This window comes from Schistocerca piceifrons, chromosome 3, assembly GCF_021461385.2.
Source record: "Schistocerca piceifrons isolate TAMUIC-IGC-003096 chromosome 3, iqSchPice1.1, whole genome shotgun sequence".
Taxonomy (NCBI): Eukaryota; Metazoa; Arthropoda; class Insecta; order Orthoptera; family Acrididae; genus Schistocerca; species Schistocerca piceifrons.
Window position 1 is genome coordinate 216,031,294 of NC_060140.1, and position 27,442 is coordinate 216,058,735.

Below are 27,442 nucleotides of genomic sequence, written 5' to 3' on the forward strand. Positions count from 1 at the left end.
TTGACTGCGCTGTTTAGGGGGTCGGAAATCGAACAGCCCATTCTGCCCTCCAGACTGAAGCCGTATTTTACTTTAAATGCACAGCAATGTCTTTCTGCAGCTGAACGTGACGGAGGACCAGTTCCTGGTGAACATCCTGAACGTGCTGCGGTACGACGCCTACCACAACCTGCAGAAGCTGCGCCAGCCCGTCAACAAGGACAAGTGGTCCACTGAGCCCGCCGTCGTCAACGCCTTCTACAACCCCAACAAGAACGATATAGGTAAGTGGCACTCTTTCCTTCTTCCTGGTAATCTCCATCAGCTGGGAAGCACCTGTGACAAAGCTCTTTTTGGGATGTAGTTTGTAACGTGTCGGACATTACTGAGATGAAATAATGCACCGTGATCCCAGATCAGTCGTACGGAGAGCAGTATTACAACCAGACCAATACACATCGTCACAAACAGATCGACTCACTTTTCAACTCTCGCCGTAATACTGTTGTTTCTAACGTTGTTTTTCTGCACGACATGCTAACCCTATTGAATATTTACATGATACACTCACATTGACGTCACATAACGTCCTCTATTTATAAGGAGACATCCTTGATGCTGGTTTGAGTGGAACAGACACCTTACAAGTTTCATATCAGTGCACACTCCGCTGCAGAGTTAAAATCTCATTCTGGAAATATCCCCCAAGGTGTGGCTAAGCCATGTCTCCGCAATATCCTTTCTTTCAGGAGTGCTAGTTCTGCTAGGTTCGCAGGAGAGCTTCTGTAAAGTTTGGAAGGTAGGAGACGAGGTACTGGCAGAAGTGGAGCTGTGAGGACGGGGCGTGAGTCATGATTGGGTACCTCACATGGTAGAGCACTTGCCCGCGGAAGGCAAAGGTCCCGAGTTCGAGTCTCGGTCCGGCACACAGTTCTAATCTGCCAGGAAGTTTCACCTTACACCTCTCCTAACGTATCATACACTGAAGCACCAAAGAAACTAGTATAGGCATGCCTATTCAAATACAAAAATATGTAAACAGGCAGAATACGACGCTGAGGTCGGCAATGCCTCTAAAAGCCGGCCGGAGTGGCAGAGTGGTTCTAGGCGCTACAGTCTGGAACCGCGCGACCGCTACGATCGCACGTACGAATCCTGCCTCGGGCATGGATGTGTGTGATGTCCTTAGGTTAGTTAGGTTTAGGTAGTTCTAAGTTCCAGGGGACTGATGACCTCAGAAGTTAAGTCCCATAATGCTCAGAGCCATTTGGATGCAAGACAACAAGTGTCTGGCTCAGTTGTTAGATCGGCTACTGCTTCTACAATGGTAGTTTATCAAGATTTAAGTGAGTTAGTGAGTTTGAACGTGCTGTTATAATCGGCGCACGAAAGAAGGGACACAGTATCTCCGAGGTAGCGATGAAGTGGATATCTTCCCATACGACCATTTCACGAGTGTACCGTGAATATCAGGAATCCGGTAAAACGTCAAATCTTCGACATCACAGCGGCCGGAAAAAGGTCCTGCAAGAACGGCACAAACGACAGCTGAAGAGAATCGTTCAACGTGACAAAAGTGCAACCCCTCCGCAATATGCTGCAGATTTCAATGCGGGGGATCAACAAATATCAGCGTGCGAACCATTCAACGAAACATCACCGATATGGGCTTTCGGAGCCGAAGGCCCACTCGAGTACACTTGATGACAGTATGGCACAAAGCTTTACGCCTCGCCTGACCCCGTCGACACCGACATTGGACTGCTGATGAGTGGAAACATGTTGCCTGGTCGGACGAGTCTCGTTTCAAATTATATTTAGTGGATGGACATGTTTGGGTATGGAGACAACCTCATGAATCCATGGACGCTGCACATCAGCAGGAGACTGTACAATCTGGTGGAGGCTCCCTAAAGGTGTGGAGCATACGCAGTCGGAGTGGTATGGGACCCCTGATGCGTTTAGATACGAGTGACTGGTGACACGTACGTAAACATCGTGTTAGATCAGCTGCATCCATTCATGTCCATTGTGCATTCCGACGAAATTGGGCAATTCCGGCAGTACAGTGCGACACCCCACACGTCCAGAATTGCTACAGAGTTGCTCGAGGAACACTCTTCTGAGTTTTAAACCGTTCAGCTGGCCACTAAACTCCCCAGACATGAACATTATTGAGCATGTCTGGAATGCTTTGCATCGTGCTGTTCAGAGGAGATCTCCATCCACTCGTACTCTTACGGATTAATGGACATCCCTGCAGGATTCATGGTGTCAGTTGTCTCCAACACTACTTCAGCAGACATTAGTCGAGTCCAGACCACGTCGTGTTACGGTACTACTGCGTGTTCACGGGGGCCCTACACTATATTAGGCAGGTGTACCAGTTTCTTTTGCTCATCCGTGTAGATACCTGATTTTTCTGCAAGAAATATATGTGCCATGAAACATTCTCGAAGTGAAGTGCTTGCAACACGATGGCGCGGCAGCCCATTTTAAGGTCTCCGTTCCACAACATCTCGACGCGTTATTCAGGTAAAGCCTGATTCCTCACTAACATTATGGGATTTGACTGCTTTAGACGATTAGTTGTGAAGCTTCATAAGGAGACTTGTTTACGAGATCCCTGTACATCCAGAGATGGACCTTGATACGTGAGCTACGGGTATGGAAGAAATAATTCACCATTCATAAAGTACTTTATATCTGACTGAGCAGATAAAATCTGTGGAGCGAACCTGCTGGTCGTCATATGGAAGAGCTTTTAATTACATACGTAAGTAACATCAATATTAATTAGAGAGTTAAAAATATGAGTCGATTTTGTTTTCCTCCTAACACGCAAACGGACTTCTTCGGCTCATTTGTTCATACGTTAAATGATACAATCTACATCACTTGTACAACAGCTAAAAGTGTGTGGTAGGAATTCGATACAAGTTTTCCGCGATGTTTCAGATAGCGACCTGCGCTGCAATCCTAGACTGAGAGCGCTTCTCAAGGAAGTATTTTCTGTGTTTCAGTGTTCCCGGCGGGCATCTTGCAGCCGTTGTTCTACAGCCAGCACTTCCCGAAGTCGCTCAACTACGGCGGCATCGGAGTTGTCATCGGCCACGAGATCACGCACGGGTTCGACGACAAGGGTAGGTCGTCAACTGAGTAGCGCGTTTGTGGCGCAAAGAACAGCGGACAAGAAGTGCTAAGGCGGACTGCAATGACAGCCGAAAACACTATGACCACTGCCCGCTGCGAGGCTGAATTCTGCTTAGAGGCATGGGACGCGTGACGCGGTAAGGGATGTATGCAAGTGGCGAAGGAACGAATGGGGAATCATCGTAGCGATGGTGAGAGACGCAAATGGGGAAATCCACTGGCATTAGCTTCTTTAAATAAAGGAAGGCCGAGAGCCTTGGAACGAACATCTAGGAACGCGGAAGTTACTCGGCTGTTTGCATGCAACTATAGTGAGCCTCTATGGGAAATGGTCGAGGTACGGTGGAGCCACAAGTAGGCGACAAGGTGGGGGCGCCCACGTCCGTTCACACAATATGGAGGACGGAGCGTTGCCAGATCTGTAAAGCAGAACAAGTCTCACAACAGAGGACATCGCCGGTGCGGGCATTAGTGTTTGGAGCACTGTTCATTGCACATTGTTGGGCATGGCGATTCGTAGCAGGCAAGCTGTACGTCCTCCCATGTTCACACAGTGAAATCGTGAATTACGATTGCAGTGGGAACGTGATCATCGAAATTGGACCATGGGTCTATCGAAACTTCTCACCAGGTCAGATGAATCACGATTCTCGATACACCAGGTTGATGGTCGTGTCCGGGTGCAGTGTCAGCCAAGCGAACGAGCGTTTGCGACATGCATCGCACCATGGATGTCGGCTGGTGGGGTCATTACAATGCTGTTGGAGACGTTCACCTAGACCTCCGTGATTCCTATGGTAGTAATCCAAGGCACCAAGACAGCAGTCAGTGGACTATGTGAAAACTGTTGCAGACCCTCTTCATCCTTCATGCTTGCTCTCTTGCCCGAGGTGGCTGCATCCCCCAGCAAGATAATGGTTCATCTTACAAGACCATAATCCTGAGATAATGTTTTGACGAGGATTATAGTGAACTCACATTGATGTCTTGGCTACCGAATTCGCCTGAATGATGAACACATCTAGGATGCTATCGGGCGACAGTTTCGCGTCCACAAACTTCCGGCCCTTAATTTATGGGATTTCCAGAAACTGCACTTAGATATCTCGTGCCACATACGCCCGGAAACCTACCATAATCTTATCGAATCCATGACACACGGAATCGCTGCAATATTTCTTTCCGAATGTGGACCAACACGTTGTGAAAGCAGATGGTCATATTGTTTAGGCTCATCAGTGTATATATATATATATATATATATATATATATATATATATATATATATGTGTGTGTGTGTGTGTGTGTGTGTGTGTGTGTGTGTGTGTGTGTGTGTGTGTTGCTACTTCTTTAACTTAGCAGTGTAAATTAAGTGAAGTCTCCAGCGTACGCCAACCGTGGACCCAAATCTGTCTCCTGACATCTGTTTTGGGATCTTCGTCATTTCTCTGCTGAAGCTGGGTTGGATACCTCCTGTTACCTCCTCCCAGCTATTATACGGCTGTAACAACCATCCTCATTGCAGTATTCAGTACAGAAATACGATATAATAAAAGCAACTAAAGGAAACAAATATCTTTAGAAGAAGGTTAAAATTTAGGCCGCTCTACCGATAAGCGGAAATTAAATGTATTGAAACAGTCAATGACATAGCCAAGATGGCCACTCAAAGAGGTACAAGTTCATGAAACTACCACCATGAGACCTAATGTAGAGCCTTGTACCACAAAGAAGCAAGGGAGAGGATAATGTTATGGGTGGCTGTTATCCTGGTATCCTCTCTCTGCAACACAAATGCACATGTGAATTAATACAGTTCTTTATTTACATGAACTGGAAACTTTAATTAATTTGAATAGAGTCCATGTGTTGTGGTACAAGCTCATTAGAAGTGGTTCTCTTGCAGACTGATGTAAAATACAATTCTTGGTTGAGGTAAACTAGTCCCACTGCAGTCACTAATCTGGTCGCTGTGTACTGCCATAGCCTGTGATGAACTAAACCCACTCCACAAGTAAACTGCCAGACGCCAAATAGTATGACTGAGTGTGTGCGCGAGTGAGTGAGTGAGTGAGGCTCTCTGGTGAGCAGCGGCGGCCTAAATACATGCTGTAGAGAGGGCGTTGGCGGTGTGTTGCTTGTGGGTGTATCTCTGGCCTCTCTTGTGATAGGCGCGCTTGATCCAGCGCTTACTAACCGATCTTCGCTTCATCTTTGCCGACCGATGTGCTGGCGACAGCTTACGCCAGCACACATAAAGGATACTTTGTAAGGAGGAGCAACACCGCCGCGCGGAATGGCCACGTGGTCTAAGGCGTCATTGCACGGATTGCACGGCCTCTCCCATCAGAGGTTCAAGTCCTCCCTCGGGCAAGGTTGTGTGTGTTGTTCTTAGCATAAATTCGTTTAAGTAGGGTGTAACTCTACGGACCAATGACCTCAGCAGTTTGGTCCCTTAGGAATTCACACACATTTGAACATTTTTTGTTCAAATGGTTCAAATGGCTCTGAGCACTATGGGACTTAACAGCTGTGGTCATCAGTCCCCTAGAACTTAGAACTACTTAAACCTAACTAACCTAAGGACATCACACACATCCATGCCCGAGGCAGGATTCGAACCTGCGACCGTAGCAGTCGCACGGTTCCGGACGCCGCGCCTAGAACCGCGAGACCACCGCGGCCGGCAACATTTTTTGTGCAAAACACTATCATGAAGAGTAATTTCATGAATTGAGGAATAGGAACTAGAAATACCTTTGTACATTCCTTCGAAGCTTTTGTTCAACACAATGCGGAAAATAAAAAAAGTTACAAGGCAGTGTACATAGTTTATGCTTCAAAGTGAAATCTTTATTAATAGACGTACTGCCGGAAGCCACAGTCAACATTTAACGTAAACATGTGGCACCAAAGAGTGTGGTGGATCAATATAGATGTAAATCCAAAAGTTCCTCATGGAAATGTGTTGGAATCCTGCTGTTCATTTCCACAAAAGGTTAGTCAGGAGAGCTCGGTGAATTCGAACGTGGACCAGTCATTGGATGTCACCTGAGTAACAGAACTATCAAGAAAATTTCAACCTTTCTAAAGCTGCACAAGTCGACTGTTGGTTATGTGACAGCGAAGTGTAAAATCGGAGGAACTACCACACCTAAACCAAGACCAGATAGCAGGTAGACGACAAGTACTGACGGACAGAAACCATTGAGCATTGCAAAGGATGGTTGTAAAAAGTGGCATGAAATCAGCCGAAGGAATATTTCGTAACTTCCAAAGCGTACCAGCAGTCCAGCTAGCACAATTACTGTCCATATGGAGTTAAAAAGTATGTTCACTGGTGGGGCAGCTCCTCATAAGCAATACATTTCTGTATTCAGTGTTAAGTGATGTTTGAGGAGGTATAAAGAGCGACGTCACTGGATAGCGAGTGATTGGGAACGAGTGATCTGGAGTCATGAATCAAGCTATACCCTGTGGCAATCCGATGGAAGGATTTGGATTCGACTTCTTGGCGTTAGGGCTACCATGTACAACTCGATATCAGATTTGGTGTTTCTGATGGGTAAAGTAACCGATGTCAGCTACACTGCACAGGCTGTTATCCCGTATTACTGCTATTTCTTCGACATGACCGTGATATACTTTTTAACAGGAAAATACACGTCCACATACCGATGGTGAGACTCATCGTGCTCTTCTTCGTGCACAATAGCTGCCAGACCAGCAAGATCACCAGATCTCTCGCCACACATATGGGACACGATGAAGTGAGAACTTACTCGTTCTCCAAGGCCTGCAAGAAGCATTGCGCGGATTGCAATAAAAACCGCAAGAGGTTTGGGACAGTCTACCGCCAGATGCCATTCGGCACCTTTATGACCGTTTGCATGCGAGAATATATGTCTGTGTTGCCGCCAGAGAGGGTTACATTGTGTATTGATGCAGTTGTCTGGGCAGTCTTCAATGTGACATGTGTGTTTCATTTGGTCTGAATTTGTTATCATTCACTTTTACAATGACGGACTAATTGTCACCTCATTTGTAAATAAAATGACCTTGATGCTGTCGCATTTTTATGTTCTGTCATTATACTTGTGTAACGTAGAGTGGATGCCTAGCATAACTCCTTGTGGGATCCTGCCTATTCGGCTCTTATACTGTGCCTAGGAAGCTGTTTTATCGGATAGCTAGACGACATACAGGTAAATCATATTAATGAAGTTTATTACAGTAATTAAATTCTCAATAATTAACTTTAGTTTTTACATGATGGATCGCAAGCAATTGGTGACATACAAATAACCGATGTCCTTCGCTTTATACGAGGGTAGTCCCAAAAGTAAGGTCTCCTATTTTTTTGTAAGTACATTCACCTGTTTATTTCTACAATGGTTTTCATCAGTTTACAGCTTATACACTATTGGCCATTAAAATTGCTACATCAAGAAGAAATGCAAATGATAAACGGGTATTCATTGGACAAATATATTTTATTAGAACTGACATGTGATTACATTTTCACGCAATTTGGGTGCATAGATCCTGAGAAATCAGTACCCATAACCACCACCTCTGGCCGTAATAACGGCCTTGATACGCCTGGTCATTGAGCCAAACAGAGCTTGGATGGCGTGTACAGGTACAGCTGCCCATGCAGCTTCAACACGATACCACAGTTCATCAAGGGTAGTGACTGATGTATTGTGACGAGCCAGTTGCTCGGCCACCATTGACCAGACGTTTTCATTTGGTGAGAGATCTGGAGAATGTGCTGGCCAGGGCAGCAGTCGAACATTTTCTGTATCCAGAAAGGCCCGTACAGGATCTGCAACATGCGGTCGTGAATTATCCTGCTGAAATGTAGGGTTTCGCAGGGATCGAATGAAGGGTAGAGCCACGGGTCGTAATACATCTGAAATGCAACGTCCACTGCTCTAAGTGCCGTCAATGCGAACAAGACGTGACCGAGACATGTAACCAATGGCACCCCATACCATCACGACGGGTGATACGCCAGTATGGCGATGACGAATACATGCTTCCAATGTGCATTCACCGCGATGTCGCCAAACACGGATGCGGCCATCATGATGCTGTAAACAGAACCTGGATTCATCCGAAAAAATGACGTTTTGCCATTCGTGCACCCAGGTTCGTCGTTGAGTACACCATCGCAGGCGCTCCTGTCTGTGATACGGCGTCAAGGGTAACTGCAGCCATCGTCTCCGAGCTGATAGTCCATGCTGCTGCAAACGTCAAAAAAATGGTTCAAATGGCTCTGAGCACTATGCGACTTAACTTCTGAGGTCATCAGTCGCCGAGAACTTAGAACTAATTAAACCTAACTAACCTAAGGACATCACACACATCCATGCCGAGGCAGGATTCGAACCTGCGACCGTAGAGGTCGCTCCGCTCCAGACTACAGCGACTAGAACCGCTCGACCACTGCGACCGGCTGCTGCAAACGTCGTCGAACTGTTCGTGCAGATGGTTGTTGTCTTGCAAACGTCCCCATCTGTTGACTCAGGAATGTGGCTGCACGATCCGTTACATCCATGCGGATAAGATTCCTGTCATCTCGACTGCTAGTGATACGAGGCCGCTGGGATCAGCACGGCGTTGTGTTACGCTCCTGAACCCACCGATTCCATATTCTGCTAACAGTCATTGGATCTCGACCAACGCGAGCAGCAGTGTCGCGATACGATAAACCGCAATCGCGATAGGCTACAACGTGATTGTACGCATTCCTCCTCCTTACACGAGGCATCACAACAACGTTTCACGAGGCAACGCCGGTCAACTGCTGTTTGTGTTTGAGAAATCGGTTTGAAACTTTCCTCATGTCAGCACGTTGTAGGTGTCGTCACCGGCGGCAGCCTGTGTGAATGCTCTGAAAAGCTAATCATTTGCATATCACATCATGTTCTTCCTGTCGGTTAAATTTCACATCTGTAGCACGTTATCTTCGTGGTGTAGCAACTTTAATGGGCAGTGGTGTAGCTGTTTTTCGACATAATCACCATTTCTGTCGATGCTGTTTTGTAGACGCTGTGGCAGTTTTTGTATGCCCATGTCATACCAGCTCGCCGCCATGCTGTTCAGAAAGTAGTGAACCTCTTCTTTCACCTCGTCGTCGGAGTTGAATCGCTCTCCTGCCAAATGTTCTTTTAACCTACGGAACAGGTCATAGTCACTGGGCTCCAAGTCAGGACTATATGGTGGGTAGAACTGTTGCAAGAGAGCAAGGTTTGTCGAGCGATGTGTGGGCGAGCGTTGTCATGGAGAATGTGTACGCCCTTGCTCAACATTCCTCTTCTCCCATTCTGAATTGCTGGTTTGAATTTTTTCAGTCTCACAGTACCTGTCAGCGTTAATTGTGGTCCCAGCGATTCAGCTCCGACGACGAGGTGAAAGAAGAGGTTCATAACTTTCTGAACAGCATGGCGGCGAGCTGGTATGACATGGGCATACAAAAACTGCCATAGCGTCTACAAAAATCCATCGACAGAAATGGTGATTATGTAGAAAAATAGCTAAATGTTCAAGCTGTAATCTGATGTAAACCATTGTAGAAATAAACAGGTCTATGTACTTATAAAAAAAATAGGAGACCTTACTTTTGGGATTACCCTCGTACAATGCCGATGCAAGTTAGTCATACAAGTTCATTGGATCACAATTCACAGCTCTTCTAGTGTTCTCTTCTAGTCCGGGTCCACTTGTGCGGCCGCGGCTAAGTGTCGCGTCGCTTTCATTCTCTTCGTGTAGATGCCGCATCTGTCGTGGTGACGTCCTAGTTAGCGTGCTATTGGCTGACGTCGTCTGCCAACCCTCTCTGCCGTATCGTTCTTGATCTTCGTGCCGGCGTTTGTCGTTACGCCGGAACACTCTTTGAGTCGAGTAAGCCATGTCTATAGTCCAGCCTCAGTCGTAGGCATCTCGGCGCTCTTCCAAGTAGGCTCTGTCCCGTAACTTCTGGAGGACATTGGAATACCGAAGTATTGAGAATAAAATTACTGTACAGTAACACAGCGACTCGACTGAAAATACAGTACAATAGAACTCGAACCACACAACTGGCTGCTGACTACCTAATGCCCAGACTAATGTATAACCAAAATAATATGATACAGAAAGATATCAAAACATCCGATTGACCCTAGTGACGGAGTGCCAATGCAACGACTATAGAGATGTCCGCAACCACGTGTGATTTAGTATCTTCTATGAGCAAGCGCTGAAACCGAGATTGGCGGTCTTTTACAGGAGCTCCAAATTTACCGCGAACTTCAGTGCGAGATGCTTATAATAGTTTCCACAACGAAACTTTGTCTCGGATCCTGGCTGAAAATCCAAAGACATTTTGGTCGTATGTGAAGTATGCTAGCGGCAAGATACAATCTATGCTTTCTCTGCTCGATAGCAATGGAAATACTACCGACAACAGTGCTGCCAAAGCAGAGTTACTAAGCATAGCCTTCCGAAATTTCTTCACCAAAGAAGATGCAGTAAATATTCCAGAATTAGAATCAAGAACAGCTGCAAACATGAGTAAAGTAGAAATAGATATCCTCGGAGTAGTGAAGCAAAATAAATCACTTAACAAAAGCAAGTCTTCCGGTCCAGACTGTATACCAGTTAGGTCCCTTTCAGAGTATGTTGATGCAATAGCTCCATACTTAACAATCATATATAAAACCGATCGCTCGACGAAAGATCCGCACCCAAAGATTGGAAAGTTGCACAGGTTACACCAGTATTCAAGAAAGGCAGCAGGAGTAATCCACTGAATTACAGGCCTATGTCATTAACGTCGATATGAAGCAGGATTTTGAAACATATATTGTGGTGGAACATTATGAATTACCTCGAAACGAACAGTCTATTGACACACAGTCAACACGGATTTAGAAAACGTCGATCTCGTGAAACACAACTAGCTCTTTACTCACACGCAGTGTTGAGTGCTATAGACAGAGGATTTCAGATTGATTTCGTATTTCTAGATTTCCAGAAGGCTTTTGGTATTGTAACACACAAGCGGCTTGTAGTAAAATTGCGTGTTTATGGTGTATCGTATCACATTTAGTTATGTGACTGGATTCGTGATTTCCTGTCAGAGAGGTCGCAGTTCGTAGTAATTGACAGAAAGTCATCAAGCAAAACAGAAGTGATTTCTGGCGTTCCACAAGGTATCTTGTAGTATTATAGGCCCTTTGCTGTTCCTTATCTGTATAAACGATTTCGGAGATAATCTGAACAGCCGTGTTAGGTTGATTGCAGATGATGCTGTCCTTTGTCGTCTAGTAAAGTCATCAGAAGACAAAAAAATGTAAATCGGTTTAGAAAAGATAGCTGTATGGTTCGAAGATTGGCAACTGACCTTAAGTAATGAAAAATGTGAGGTCATCCACATGAGTGCTAAAAGGAATCCTTTAAACTTCGGTTACACGATAAATCAGTCAAATCAAAAGGCCATATTCAAAAAAATACCTAGGAATTACAATAACTAAGAACTTGAATAGAAAAAAAACACATAAAAATGTTGTGGGGAAGGCGAACAAAGACTAGGCTTTATTGGCAGAACACTTAGAAGATGCAACAGATCCACTAAAGAGACTGCGTACACTACGCCTGTCCGTCCTATTTTGGAGCACTGCTGCGCTGTGGGATGCATTTCAGATGGGATTAATGAGTACACCGAGAAAGTTCAAAGAAGAGCAGCATGTTTTGTACTATCGCGAAGTAGGAGTGAGACCGTATCACGGGCATGATACAGGATTTGGGGTGGAAACCATTAAAAAAAAAGATGTTTTTCGTTGCGGCGGAAATTTCAATCACAAACTTTCTCCTCTGAATGTGAAAATATTTTGTTAACTCAGTTCTACATAGTGAGAAATGATCATCATAATAAAATATGCGAAATCGGAGCTCGCACGGAAAAATGTAGGTGTTGTTCTTTTTCCGCGCGCTGTACGAGATTGGAATAATAGTTAATTACTGGGAAGGTGGTTCGATGAACCCTCTGCCAGGCACTTAAATGTGATTTGCAGAGTTATTGTTGTTGTTGTGGTCTCCAGTCCAGAGACTGGTTTGATGCAGCTCTCCATGCTACTCTAACCTGTGTGCAAGCTGCTTCATCTGCCAGTACGTACTGCAGCCTACATCCTTCTGAATCTGTTTAGTGTATTCATCTCTTGGTCTCCCTCTACGATTTTTACCCTTCACGCTACCCTCCAATACTAAACTGGTAATCCCTTGATACCTCAGAACATGTCCTACCAACCGATCCCTTCTTCTAGTCAAGTTGTGCCACAATCTCCTCGTCTCCCCAATTCTGTTCAATACCTCCTCATTAGTTATGTGATCTACCCATCTAATCTTCAGCATTCTTCTGTAGCACCACATTTCGAAACCTACTATTCTCTTCTTGTCCAATCTATTTATCGTCCACGTTTCACTTCCATACAGGGCTACGCTCCATACAAATACTTTCAGAAACGACTTCCTGACACTTAAAATCTATACTCGATGTTAACAAATTTCTCTTCTTCAGAAACGCTTTCCTTGCCATTGCCAGTCTACATTTTATATCCTCTCTACTTCGACCATCATCACTTATTTTGCTCCCCAAATAGTAAAACTCCTTTACTACTTTAAGTGTCTCATTTCCTAATCTAATTTCCTCAGCATCACCCGAATTAACTCGACTACATTCCATTATCCTCGTTTTGCTTTTGTTGATGTTCATCTTATATCCTCCTTTCAAGACACTGTACATTCCGTTCAACTGCTCTTCCAAGTCCTTTGCTGTCTCTGACAGAATTACAATGTCATCGGCGAACCTTAAAGTTTTTTTTCTTCTCCATGTATTTTAATACCTACTCCGAATTTTTCTTTTGTTTCCTTTACTGCTAGCTCAATATACAGATTGAATAACATCGGTGATAGGCTACAACCCTGTCTCACTCCCTTCCCAACCACTACTTCCCTTTCATGTTCCTCGACTCTTATAACTGCCATCTGGTTTCTGTACAAATTGTAAATAGCCTTTCTCTCCCTGTATTTTACTCCTGCCACGTTTAGAATTTGAAGCAGAGTATTCCAAGAGTATTCCAGCTAACATTGTCAAAAGCTTTCTCTAAGTCTACAAATGCTAGAAACGTAGATAAGAAGATAAGATTTGCAGAGTATCCATGTAGACATAGATGCAGATGCAGATGTAGATGAAACCTCAGAAAGTATCGGTTTCCGGACCCACTTCTACTGAATGCGAGTTGCCTTTAATAGGTTCCACAACGAAACATTGTCTCGAAATTTGGTAGAAAACCCGAAGAAATTCTGGTCGTGTGTAAAGTACACAAGCGGCAAGACGCAGTTAATACCTTCGCTGCGCAGTGCCGATGGTACTGTTACCGACGACTGTGCCGCTAAAGCGAAGTTTTTGAACGCAGTTTTCCGAAATTCCTTCACCAGGGAAGACGAATGGAATATTCCAGAATTTGAAACACGAACATATGCTAGCATGAGTTTCTTAGAAGTAGATACCTTAGGGGTTGCGAAGCAACTCAAATCGCTTGATACGGGCAAGTCTTCAGATTGTATACCGATTAGGTACCTTTCAGATTACGCTGATACAATAGCTCCCTACTTAGCAATCATATACAACCGCTCGCTCACCGATAGATCTGTACCTACAGATTGGAAAATTGCGCAGGTCGCACCAGTGTTTAAGAAGGGCAGTAGGAGTAATCCATCGAACTGCAGACCTATATCATTGACGTCGGTTTGCAGTAGGGTTTTGGAGCATATACTGTATTCAAACATTATGAACCACCTCGAAGGGAACGATCTATTGATACATAATCAGCATGGATTCAGAAAACATCGTTCTTGTGCAACGCAGCTAGCTCTTTATTCGCTCGAAGTAATGACCGCTATCGACAGGGGATCTCAAGTTGATTCCGTATTTCTAGATTTCCGGAAAGCTTTTGACACCGTTCCTCACAAGCGACTTCTAATCAAGCTGCGGGCCTATGGGGTATCGTCTCAGTTGTGCGACTGGATTCGTGATTTCCTGTCAGGTAAATTGAAGTGATATCAGGTGTTCCCCAGGGAAGCGTGCTGGGACCTCTGCTGTTCCTGATCTATATAAATGACCTGGGTGACAATCTGAGCACTTCTCTTAGGTTGTTCGCAGATGATGCTGTAATTTACCGTCTAGTAAGGTCATCCGAAGACCAGTATCAGTTGCAAAGCGATTTAGAAAAGATTGCTGTATGGTGAGGCAGGTGGCAGTTGACGCTAAATAACGAAAAGTGTGAGGTGATCCACATGAGTTCCAAAAGAAATCCGTTGGAATTCGATTACTCGATAAATTCTCAAGGCTGTCAATTCAACTAAGTACCTGGGTGTTAAAATTACGATCAACTACAGTTGGAAAGACCACACAGATAATATTGTGGGGGAGGCGAGCCAAAGGTTGCGTTTCATTGGCAGATGCAACAAGTCAACTAAAGAGACAGCTTACACTACACTCGTTCGTCCCCTGTTAGAATATTGCTGCGCGGTGTGGGATCCTTACCAGGTGGGATTGACGGAGGACATCGAAAGGGTGCAAAAAAGGGCAGCGCGTTTTGTATTATCACTTAATAGGGGAGAGAGTGTGGCAGATATGATACGCGAGTTGGGATGGAAGTCATTAGAGCAAAGACGTTTTTCGTCGCGGAGAGATCTATTTACGAAATTTCAGTCACCAACTTTCTCTTTCGAATGCGAAAAAATTTTGTTGAGCCCAACCTACATAGGTAGGAATGATCATCAAAATAAAATAAGAGAAATCAGAGCTCGAACAGAAAGGATTAGGTGTTCGTTTTTCCCGCGCGCTGTTCGGGAGTGGAATGGTAGAGAGGTAGTATGATTGTGGTTCGATGAACCCTGTGCCAAGCACTTCAATGTGAATTGCAGAGTAATCATGTAGATGTAGATGTAGGTTTTTGTTTTCTTAATCTAGCTTCTAAGATAAGATTTGCAGAGTATCCATGTAGATATAGATGCAGATGCAGATGTAGATGAAACCTCAGAAAGTATCGGTTTCCGGTCCCACTTCTATTGAATCTGTTTTTCTTGTCGCGCTGAGTGCTACCACCTCACGGAATATTCGACACCTGTTTGACTCCCTGGATGTACTTGGTACGCGCGGCCATGGGCCTGGTACCCGGGCTGACGGCAGTAACTGTGTTGCAGGCCGGCAGTTCGACAAGGACGGCAACATGATGCAGTGGTGGAACAACGCTACGGTGCGCGCCTTCCGCGAGCGCGCGCAGTGCATCATCGACCAGTACTCGCGCTACAAGCTGGACGAGGTGGGCCTCTTCGTCAACGGCCGGATGACGCAGGGCGAGAACATCGCCGACAACGGCGGCCTCAAGCAGTCCTTCCGGGTGAGCGCCGCCCATCTGTGACAAATCGATGTCTAATGTTTTTCCAGCTTGTAGGTTCCATCACTGAAGTGTGATTGAGGAAAGGGCTGCAAATTATTCATATATTGCTGGCATAATCCCGTCATTGGACTCAAAGCGTCTTACAGCAATTACTATTCTCAGATTTGCAAACAGGCAGAATTCTAGAATTATTTTCCCTATGAGTGTTCTCCCAGAAAAGAGACCAATTTTATGAATGTAAATAGTTACATGGATTTTACAATAACCGGACAGAGAAAAAGAAGCCTACTGTTAACGATACGTACATGACAAGAGATTCCACAACGTTGTCGAGATTTTAATTTATCCTTTACTTCATCGTCTCAGTTGAACATTGATTTGTTTAGATTACTACAAGGGCGAGTCAAATAAAATCCTCAAATTTATAATAATAAATCTAAATTTCGCGCCGCTATCCTGTAAGTTGGTAAGCGTGCTACAAACAGTGTGCAGAATGGCCTGTAGGTGGCAGCATAGTTCAGATGCACACATGCCGTCGCAGTATCAGTATAAAGATGGCCGCCCCACTTGCGACTTGCACCAGGGAAGTCTGTTAATTACCGTTTGCGTAGCGTAGGTGTGAAACCTATTGAAATTCATGGACGAACGAAGGTTCAGTACGGTGATGCATGTTTGTCACAGCAGCAAGTCTACGAATGGAGTAGGAAGTGGAAGATGCTCCTCGTCCAGGTCAGGCACAACGAGTTGTGACTCCACAGAATATTGCAGCAGTTGAAGCTATAGTGAAGAAAAACCGCTGAGTGACACTGAATGACATTGCAGCATGTTTACAGATTAGTCATGGGTCAGCACACCACATTGTGCATGATGTGCTCCAGTGTCACAAAGTGTCTGCAAGATGGTTGCCACGGCAGCTGACTCCTGAAATGAGAGAACGACGTGTTGATGCTTGTGAAGGAACTTCTTCGGCGATTTGAATGAGAAGGTGATGGCTTCCTTGCAAGAATCGTTACTGGGGACGAAACCTGGGTTCACTTCCACCGACCGGAAACGAAGAGAGCGAGCAACGAATGGCGTCATTCCTGATCACCAAAACCAAAGAAGTTTCGAACAGAACCATCAGCAGGAAAGGTTATGCTGGTTCTCTTTTGGGACGAAAAAGGCGTCATTCTGGATCATTTCATGCCTAGAGGGACCACTGTCACTAGGACATCGTACACAGATTTCCTAAAAAATCATCTGCGGCCTGCATTCAAATCAAAGCGACGTGGATTGCAGTCAGCAGGTGTTCTTTTGCAACGTAGCAATGCTACGCCCCACACTGCCCGTACAACAGCTGCGACAATCACAGACCTGCATTTTGAATGTCTTCCTCATCCACCATACTCACCAGACCTTGCCCCAAGTGATTTCCATATGTTTGGACCACTCGAAGTCGCAATGGGAGGAAAGAGGTTGTGTCCTGATGAAGAGGTACGCCACGCGCTGCACGAGTGGTTGCGCGGGCTACCAAAAGATTTTTTTTCCAAAGGAATTTATGCACTTTGTAAGCGCTGGAGGACTTGCATTGAGTGTCTGGGGAGATTATGTTGAAAAGTGATACAGCTTTGTACCACTTCTGCACAATAAAAAATATTTTTAAAAATATTTAACGTTGTCATTTGACTCATCCTCGTAGTTACGATGATCTTCAAATCTATGTAGTCGCATACGTGGCCCATCCTATCCACAATGTACTAAACATCAAAATGTCACACATAAAATTTCCCAACTCTATTCCATTCTTGTATTATCAATGAGTCGGCGGAAGAAGATCCTTGACAGTTACAGTGGGCTTGGCAAAGGTGTCTGGTGCGTCTACCTGAACCCCCATGCAACGTGATTTCCATACGTCTCTACGCCAGCGTCTCGGTGTTGCCGCAGCTTCACAGTCGGCATAGTTGGCTATTGTTTTCGTCTGCAGTCGTTCGGTTCAGATGAAAGTTGACAACAGTGCTCACAGCTGTAGGAATCTTCTTTCACTGACTCTACTACAGAATACAGTATTCTAGACACAAGAGTTGATCGTGGTTAGAAACTACATACATGTGAAGATGATAAAATATTGATCGATACCAGTCATAAAAAATATACAATTGAGGCGATGAAACAAAGAACAAATTACTTTCATGTTCAGAACAAATAGAACGGCTTGAACGATTAGAGACAGGACGTTCATATTCACAGGACGTATACATTAGTATATTGTGCAGAAACGATTAGCATTCCAGTCACCTTGGTTCAGTATCTGTCCCATTTCTAGTAGGCAGGGATCCGCCATGGATCCTGATAAATTGTTCCATGCCTGATGACATCGACGCGTAGAATGCGCGAATGGCCTCCTGTGGTATAGCCATCCATGGTGCGTTCACCTGGTTCCGAAGTTCATCTGTGGTGGTTGGCACTGAATCACAGCGCTGCACCCGTTGCACTGCCGAAACACTTCGTTCCACACGAGTAGCAATTTCCCGGATTCTCCCAGACCAATAATGCTCCCTCTTTCCGTCGTTGATTTGACGGTACGGTTCCAGAATAAGTTTGCCAAGCATCCTGCACGTCTGCTCAATTCACACTGACAGCGTCAACGAGAACAGCAGGCACGTTATATCGGTAAGTGTTGTTGTTCCGCGATGTCGATGTTTACCTGGCACCCGCGGGCCGACATGACTCAAATGCTAATCATTTTTGCAGAACATACTAATGTACATATCCTGTGAATATGAAAGTCCTGCCGGCCGGTGTGGCTGTGCGGTTCTAGGCGCTTCAGTCTGGAACCGCGTGACCGCTACGGCCGCAGGTTCGAATCCTGCCTCGGGCATGGATCTGTGTGATGTCCTTAGGTTAGTTGGTTTGATTAGTTCTAAGTTCTAGGCGACTGATGACCTCAGAAGTTAAGTCGCATAGTGCTCAGAGCCATTTGAACCATCTGAGCCATGAAAGTCCTAGCCGCGCGGATTGGCCGCGCAATTAGAGGCGCCATGTCACTTAATGCGTGGCCCCTCCCGCCGAAGGTTCGAGTCCTCCCTCGGCCATGAGTGTGTGTGTTGTTCTTAGCATAAGTCAGTTTAAGTTAATTTAAATAGTGTGTAAGTCTAGGGACCGATGACCTCAGCAGTTTGGTCTCTTAGAAATTCACACACATTTGAGCATTTATGAACGTACTATCTCTAGTCGTTCAAGGTGTTCCGTTTTTTCTGAACATGAGAGTAAAAGAAAAATCCTACGTTATTCATAAATAAATATGTAAGTAGACTAAAGTTGTTTCAACAGTGAAAAAGTCATATCTAATGAAGGAAAGTGGAAAGAAAACAAGACACCAGGCTTAAAGTAAATAGGCTCTATATATAGCCTTCTAAATATTTCTTAATATACTTGTATGTTATGTAATTGCAGAAAGGAGCTATCGTGCTCGGAAGTGCCCCTGATCACATCGTAAATATAGTTGCCCGATTTGTTGTTGTAACAACGTGGAGTGTCGAATGTGTCGACAGGGAATGTTGTAAAACTCACCGCGACGTCTCTTTGTGAGAACAGTGGTCGTGAAAAGATTCTAAGCGCCACGGATTGGAGAAGAGCGTCACACCTTCCCAATGATAACAATCAATTTCAAACTCGACTAGGATTCTTGAAATCAGAGACTGCGCGTCCATCTCAACCAGTTTCCTAGCGACCGTTATGAAGCGAGCTGCATGCGATGGCAATTTGGAGTCGGATATCTCTTAAAAGGCCATTGCTTATAGCGGCACATATTTCTGCGCGCCCTGAAAGGGCCTAAACAACGTAAACCGGACAGTAGTTGTCTGGAGGTATGCAGTGTGTCCAAGGAGTTGTGATTTTGCCTCTTTTCAGATGATGCCAAGCGTTTAACCCGCAGTGCACTGAGGGTGTAGTTGAGAGGAGAGGTGGTTCTGAGATATTTTGTGTAGTTGTCTTCGTACGATTTCTGAAGCACATTCATTCAGACTGTCGCGAACGCGAATCAGGAAATTTGCTCCATCATTCCCCGTGATCAACTGCAGCTTAGGCTTGTTATTTTCATGATGAGAACGCAGTGAATATCCCTCTCTTCCAAGACGACAACAGCCGTATTCATTGGGCCACGCGCATGCGTTCCTCATTTGACAAACACTCAGGTACTCAATCGCACCTCAACAGCCTCGCTAAGTAAGCCGAAAATCTCATAGGAAATGTCTGGGACTGTTAGGAACAGCGGGCCAAATGTGGCAGTCAGCGCCCCCACAGTATGGTGGGTGTACAAGGTCCAATCATCAGCGGATAGCTACAGTTGGATATGACATACCTAAAGAAAATTGTGGACCCTCTTCCTCGCCTTATGTAGGGTATTATCAAGGCCAGAGGCAGTGTCATACGGTATTGGCGTCATGTCTTCTGGAGGTGATCGATTTTTCCTAAAAGGCTCTGAACACTATGAGACTTAACTTCTGACACTGGACTCGCATTCGGGAGGACGACGGTTCAATCCCGCGTCCGGCCATCCTGATTTAGATTTTCCGTGATTTTCCTAAATCACTCCAGGTAAATGCCGGGATGGTTCCTCTGAAAGGGCACGGCCGACTTCCTTCCCCATCCTTCCCTAATCCGATGAGACCGATGACCACGCTGTCTGGTCTCCTTCCCCAAAACCAACCAACCAACTTAACTTCTGAGGCCATCAGTCCCTATAACTTAGAACTACTTAAACCTAACTAACCTAAGGACATCACACACATCCATTCCAGAAGCAGGATTCGAATCTGCGACCGTAGCGGTCGCGCGGTTCCAGACTGTAGCGCCTAGAACCGCTCGGCCACCCCGACCGGTTTGATTTTTCCTATCCGGTGGGATTATGTATACAGGACACAACAAAAAGCTACATCCTAAGTTGAGGAATCATTCCCCACACACAGAGGAAAGATATGTATTACATTGATATTAGTCCGCAAACACTTCCTTTCCACGATAGAGCTTATTTTCTACTTATCTTCATAGTCACATGAATTTCGGAAAACACCGAAACAGAAAGTGTCAGCATTATATGAAACTCTGCTTTTCGTGAAATGTTCAAAATACGCTGTTGGTGACAGTATGAAACTCTGTCCTAAATGAGATGTTGAAAATGGCCTTCGTTAACAAGAATACATGCGTCAACCCCCTGTCGCATTAAATCTCTGATGCAGTGGTACACCTATGCAGAATCATGTCATCAACGAAGATTTTCTGTCAACGTTTCGGACGGCATTGTTGGTGACACTGCGGCATCATATTCTTCCGCCCAGGCCCCACGCAGAAACTTGGCATAGTTTCTTAAAGAATGCTCCGCCTCTTCTGCTAGAATATGTGCCTTTAGCTGTGCGACAAAACATATACTTCTTGCACGGTGGCTTTTCTTATCATTTCAGTTAATGCTTATGTGCTTCTAAATAACATATCCCGTGACGGATGGATAGGTAGATGTAGACCAATTCCTCGACCTCAGCGCTCTCCATAGCTAAACCCACTAGCGTTTCGGAGGCATTTGAAATTTCTTGTGTAGTCCGGTACAAGATGTACAGAGTCTTCGTGCCCATATTGCTGAAGGCTGCGAAATAATATGCAATTCTCGACGGATATACCAGAGCAAAAAAATGGTTCAAATGGGTCTGAGCACTATGGGACTTAACATCTGAGGTCATCAGTCCCCTAGAACTTAGAACTACTTAAACCTAACTAACCTAAGGACATCACGCACATCCATGCCCGAGGCAGGATTCGAACCTGCGACCGTAGCGGTCGCGCTGTTCCAGACTGAAGTGCCTAGAACCGCTCGGCCACATCGACCGGCTGTACCAGAGCAACAGGGGTTCAGTGCGACGGCGGGTTGATACATGTATCATTGTAGTGGAGGGAATTGCGAAGAGTAAAATGTTCCATAATGTAAACAAGGAGGTATGCTATGCATTTCATATAAGAAAGCGTTTTCTGTAATGCTTATACGTTCTCTTTCTGGCCGTTTCTCATGTTTACTGTGATTATGAAGAGAAGTGAAATGAGATCTATAGAAACTTAACTCTAACATGGAGACGAAGGGTTTCAGGACTCATGTCCTATTAATATGATTTCTTCCTCTACGTGTGAGAAATGTTACCTGAGAGTTTGGTTATACGTTTTTGTCACACTATATCGTCTCGAGAAATGACTAAAACGTAAACACCACTAGGATTTAGGCCTTAGACCTGTTCCGACTTGGCCGACTGCTATCTATAAGGCAGTACGAAGAGCGATCTGCACTGAGATGACAAAAGTCACGGGAAACCTCCTACTATCACGTCTGACCTCCCTTTGCCTGGCATAGTGCAGCAACTCGACGTGGAATGGACTAAAGAAGTCGTTGAAAATCCCCTGCGGAAATATTGAGCCATGCTCCCTCTCGAGCCGTCCATAATTGCGAAAGTGTTGCCGGTGCAGGACTTTGGGCACGGACTGACCTCTCGATTACGTCCCGTAAGTGTTCAGTGCGATTCGTGTCGGACGATCTTGGTGGCCAAATCATTCGCTCGAATTGTCCAGAATGTTCTGCAAACCAATAGAGAACAGTTGTGGTCAGGTGAGGTGGCGCACTGTCTTCTACAATGGCTGCAAATGGTCTCCAAGTAGTTGAACATAACCATTTTCAGTCAATGATCGTTTCCATTGGACCAGAGGACCCAGTCCATTCCATGGAAACACAGCCCATACAATTACGGGGCCACCACTGGCTTGCATAGTGCATTGTTCACAACCTGAGTCCACGTCGCCCTGGGGCTGCGCCACACTCGAACCCTACATTCAGCTCTCCCCAACTGAAATCGGGATTCATCGGATCAGGCCACAGTTTTCCAGTCGTCTAGAGCACAACCGATATGGTCACGAGCCCAGGAGAGGCTCTGGAGGCGATGTCGTGCTGTTAGCAAAGGCACTAGCGTCGGTCGTCTGCTGCCAACGTCCATTAACGCCTAATTTCGCCGCACTATCCTAAAGGATATGTTTGTCGCAATGTCGCACATTGATTTCTGCGGTTATTTCGAGCAGAGTCGCTTGTCTTCTGTTAGCACTCACAAGTGTACTCAAACACCGCTGCTCTCGGTCGTCGGAAATTACGTTGTCCAAGATGAGAGGCAATGCCTGAAATTTGGTATTCTCGACACACACTTGATACTGTAGATCGCGGAATATTGAATTCCCTAACGGTCCCGGAATTTCCCACGTGTCTAGGCCCAGCTTCCATTCTGCGTTTCCAGTCTGTTAATTACCGTCGTGTGGCCATAATCACGTAGGAAACCTTTTCACACGAATCACGTGAGTGTGAATGTCAGCTCCGCCAATGAACTGCTCTTTTACCTTGTGTATACGCTACTACCGCCGTATGTACCGGGTGATCAAAAAGTCAGTATAAATCAGAAAACTGAATAAATCAGGGAATAATGTAGATAGAGAGGTGCTTGGAATGACATGGGGTTTTATTAGAACCAAAAAAATACAAAAGTTCAAAAAATGTCCGACATATGGCGCTCCATCTGATCAGAATAGCAATAATTAGCATAATAATGTAAGACAAAGCAAAGACGATATTCTTTACAGGAAATGCTCAATATGTCCACCATCATTCCTCAACAATAGCTGTAGTCGAGGAATAATGTTGTGGACAGCACTGTAAAGCAAGTCCGGAATTATGGTGAGGCATTGGCGTCGGATGTTGCCTTTCAGCATCCCTAGAGATGTCGGTCGATCACGATACACTTGCGACTTCAGGTAATCCCAAAGCCAATAATCGCACGGACTGAGGTCTGGGGACCTGGAAGGCCAAGCATGACGAAAGTGGCGGCTGAGCACACGATCATCACCAAACGACGCGCGCAAGAGATCTTTCACGCGTCTAGCCATATGGGGTGGAGCGTCTAGTATGATAAAAAAATTTTAGGTTAAATATATTTGAATTTTTTTTCAATTTTAATCTGATAATTATATATAAAACAATTTTAATCTGATAATTATATATATATCGTCTTGTGGTCGGCTCCTGATCGTTGTCAGGAGGCTAGTTTTTGATTACGCAAAGACTTCTATTATTTGGAAAAGAACAACCCGGATTTCTTTACGTAATCAGTATGAATTTTATAATTACCTAAGGGACCTTTAACAATTAACAATAAAAAAATTGCATTTGCAAATGAAATCATTAATAAATAGGGCAGCTATGAGTTGTATAGAAGACAAGGAGCGGCCTTCTGTCTACGACCAGGATGCCGCAGTATTATCTGCTGTAGTAAAGGCTGTTTGACATTTATAAAAATATTATGAGATGCAAGTAAAAAAATAAAGGAAAAAAATAGAATAAGAAATCTGGTAAACACTAAATATATTCAAACAATTCTCATAAGCAATTAGGGCTTATTTATAGACAGTATAACTTACATAAGTAATTTTCTAACTGTATGGTGTGATCAGATTTCAGCCTGTCCTGTACTAGCTCCTTGGTTCACGTTTTTGTCACAAATTACAGTCATTACTTTTCTCCTTCCCTCGAGACAATTCTTGCACCGTTCAACACCTTCATAACAATAACTTGCCGATTTACAGTTTCGAACATAAATTACTTGAATTTTATTAATTAATAATGTTGTCTGCACGCTGGCAAGACCGCTCACTTTTTTAGCTTAAAGTCAACCTGCTTTACGTTTCCACATTACAAGTAGAAGTACATAACATCTGAAGATCTACAAAAGTTGTCATCTTTTATTTAGATCGAAGCGGAACGTCAGTTCAGCTTCTGTGAAAATGTTTCTTTGACTGCGCAATCGATGTATTAACGTCCGCGCTAGATGCACATCTTTACAGTTACGTAAATTATATAAAACAAATGTCTTTCAAAGAATATGTCTCATCTCATAAGTTGATCATTTAATATACAGATAGGTGAATGCCTTTCCAAGGGTACTCACAGCTTTCATACTACGGAAATCCCAATAATACAAGCGCCATCGTGCATAAACCCCATGTCATTCCAAACATGTGTGTCAACTTGTACCTCTCTATCTACATTATTCCGTGATTTATGCAGTTTTCAAATGTATACTGACTTTTTGATCACGTGGTATGTGTGCATATCCCATGACTTTTGTCACCTGAGTGTACTTAAACGGCGAATCCCGCGTGAAGTGGCAGAAGACGAACTTCTGTCAGGCCGTCGGTGCTATACACGCCGCAATTTGTTTGGTGTATTGGCGGGGGGGGAGGTGCCGTCAGACTGTCTCAGTGGTGATCATGTCCAACCAACCGCTCGACAACAAAAATTGGTCGGTCGGTTGGCCAAAGTCCTTACACACGCCCAATTTTGGTTGGTAGGTCGGTTGGTCCGTGAGCAGAGCCCTTTAGTTGCCCAGTGGTGTAACGGAGACGGTGCGATGTTTCAGGCTTATCGCAAGTGGGTGTCGCGGCACGGCGAGGAGCCGCTGCTGCCCGGCATCAACCTGACCCACGACCAGCTGTTCTTCCTCAACTACGCGCAGATCTGGTGCGGCTCGATGCGGCCCGAGGACGCGCTCACCAAGATCCGCTCGTCGGTGCACTCGCCGGGCCCGGTGCGCGTGCTGGGGCCACTCAGCAACTCGTGGGACTTCGCTCGCGCCTACCACTGCCCGCCCGGGTCTCCCATGAACCCCACCAACAAGTGCTCCGTCTGGTAGGCGCAGTTCCTGCTGACCTGCCGCATCAACTGTGTGCGCTGCTCACGCCGAACAGCTTTCAGTTCACCGGAGCCACACGTGTACCTGAAATCAGGGTGGACTAATAGGACACCTCAACACCCCTAACTTCCAGGAGTTCGCGCCCTACGTCTCTCTGCCCTCTCCCGCAATAGCCCTTCCCACCCACGCTATATGAATCTGCTATGTGTGAGAGTTTCTGCGGTGACTTATCCATCTTCACTATAAAAGTACCGTCTTTTATGAAATCACTGTATTGTCTGCAGAATGTAAGGGATATGATGTGCAACTAATTCCGCAAAAATTTCGGCAACTTCTGCAGTGCCTTGGCACAGGTCTTAATCTAAACTCGTGCCGTAATACTACACATAATCATAGTTAATGACAGTGCATAAGATCATCAAATGTAGCATTGGTGTGACCTTGCGTAAACTTCAAACCACTTGGAAATGTCGTTTATGCAGATTGTGGAAAGAAGTGGACATTATAAACAGAATGGCGACCTCACTTACGGTGCAGTGTACGCCATAATTGAGGCTGGCAGATTTCTGACAATGTCACAGTCACCTATAATTGGGCACTATTTACCTGCCATTTTTTCAAGGCCCAACTACAGCATTTCTTCCATATTGAATGGGTCATTACCCTATTACCAGGATTATAACCAACCTGTGATGTCATCATAATGTGGCAGTAATGCACACTGTAGTATAAGTGAGATTCATGTACTCCTAGCATATCTCTTACTGACGCCTGCTGAAAATGTTCTTATTTCATGAATACAATATAACAAACCTAAGGCGCCAACTGGAGTAAACATATGGAAAAAATACTGTCTTTTAGATGAGTGTTATTAACATTATTTTACCATAGATGAAAGAGAGAGTACATAAACAAAAGAGCGCCTAACCTAATCTTGAAATATAAGAGAAGATTCCTTTGTGGAGAAATTTCCTATTTGGGGATAAACCGGGGTTTTTGCTATAAAAATTACACCAGCTAGTTTCACAATGGACAGGAAAGCTGCAAAAGGTGTCATGTTAACAACATACTTACTCTAATCCTATTCCATCGACAAAAGGTAACCAATACTTTTTTAAATCGACGTGGATACAGTTCAGTTCCATTTCTAGGTGTTCTTCCTACACTGTACCTGAAGTATCCAGCAATAGCTGCTAAACAGAAATTTTCGCGATAAGTGCGTATTCTCTTATAGGCCTCAGGAACACAGGCATGGGCCTGGGCATAATTATTGGCTTCACCGTTTACCTGCCAGAGCTACTGGACAACCAGGTATGATTCTCTGAGACTATATTTTTTCCCAAATTTAATTATTACTATAGAATAATGGATAGAGGAATATAAAATATTTCCAGACATGAAACAAAAGTACCAAGAATAGAGGAGGTCTCAAATTTTACAAGTTGTAAGCAGTAGCATTAATAAAACTAATACTGCTAACTATTTCCATGTATGTGTTCAGAACGCTCTTCAACACTACTAACAGCTGTCGGCCAGCGTTTGGATAACATCGCAATGCAGTGGCAGTTGTGCAGATACAAAGATCATTGTTCGATATGCCATCAGGAACGAGGTTTCTGGAGAAACACAGAAAACAAAAACGCAATGGAGAAGGAAAATTGTCATTAAAAAAAATCATTTCAACCTGTAGTAGTTTTGAGAAACCAAAGAGAATCTAAATTTCAGTGGCCAGGCAAAACTCACTTCTGTTAAACGTGAATCCTTTCTAAGAAGTAAACAGATTAGCTGTTCTGGCTATTGCGACAAGTAAACTGTTCGAAGATTTTTATTTAAGAGGCAATTAACGTCTATACCTACCTCCAAAACCTCTGATGATTTCTCCTGTGACGAAATGTTAGGTATGTAATTATGCTTAAGACTATGCCCTAAGAGCCATAAATCATACATCACCAAGGCAATGTCCATAAAACTGACAAACAAGAGAAAATATTAACATTAGAGCCACTAAATTATGGAACTTGATAAGAGAAAAAATTTACAATGTCTTTTATGTTAATAACAGTATAAAATTTGGAAGCACTCTAGTTTACTGTTTTCCCTTTAATAAACAGTTAGCAT

At 44.5% G+C, this 27,442-nt stretch overlaps 1 protein-coding gene across 1 annotated transcript in view; it reads left to right on the top strand.

Annotated features, from left to right (window-relative positions):
* Positions 1-26,576, top strand: part of LOC124789575 (neprilysin-1-like) — a 539,726-nt gene extending 513,150 nt beyond the window's left edge. Inside the window, exons 10-13 of the mRNA XM_047256981.1 lie at positions 101-263; positions 3,003-3,122; positions 15,388-15,584; positions 25,052-26,576. Of these exons, the coding sequence (XP_047112937.1) occupies positions 101-263; positions 3,003-3,122; positions 15,388-15,584; positions 25,052-25,324 (753 nt within the window). The 3' untranslated portion in view covers positions 25,325-26,576. The remainder of the gene's footprint in view (positions 1-100; positions 264-3,002; positions 3,123-15,387; positions 15,585-25,051) is intronic.
* The last annotated feature ends 866 nt before the right edge of the window (positions 26,577-27,442 follow it).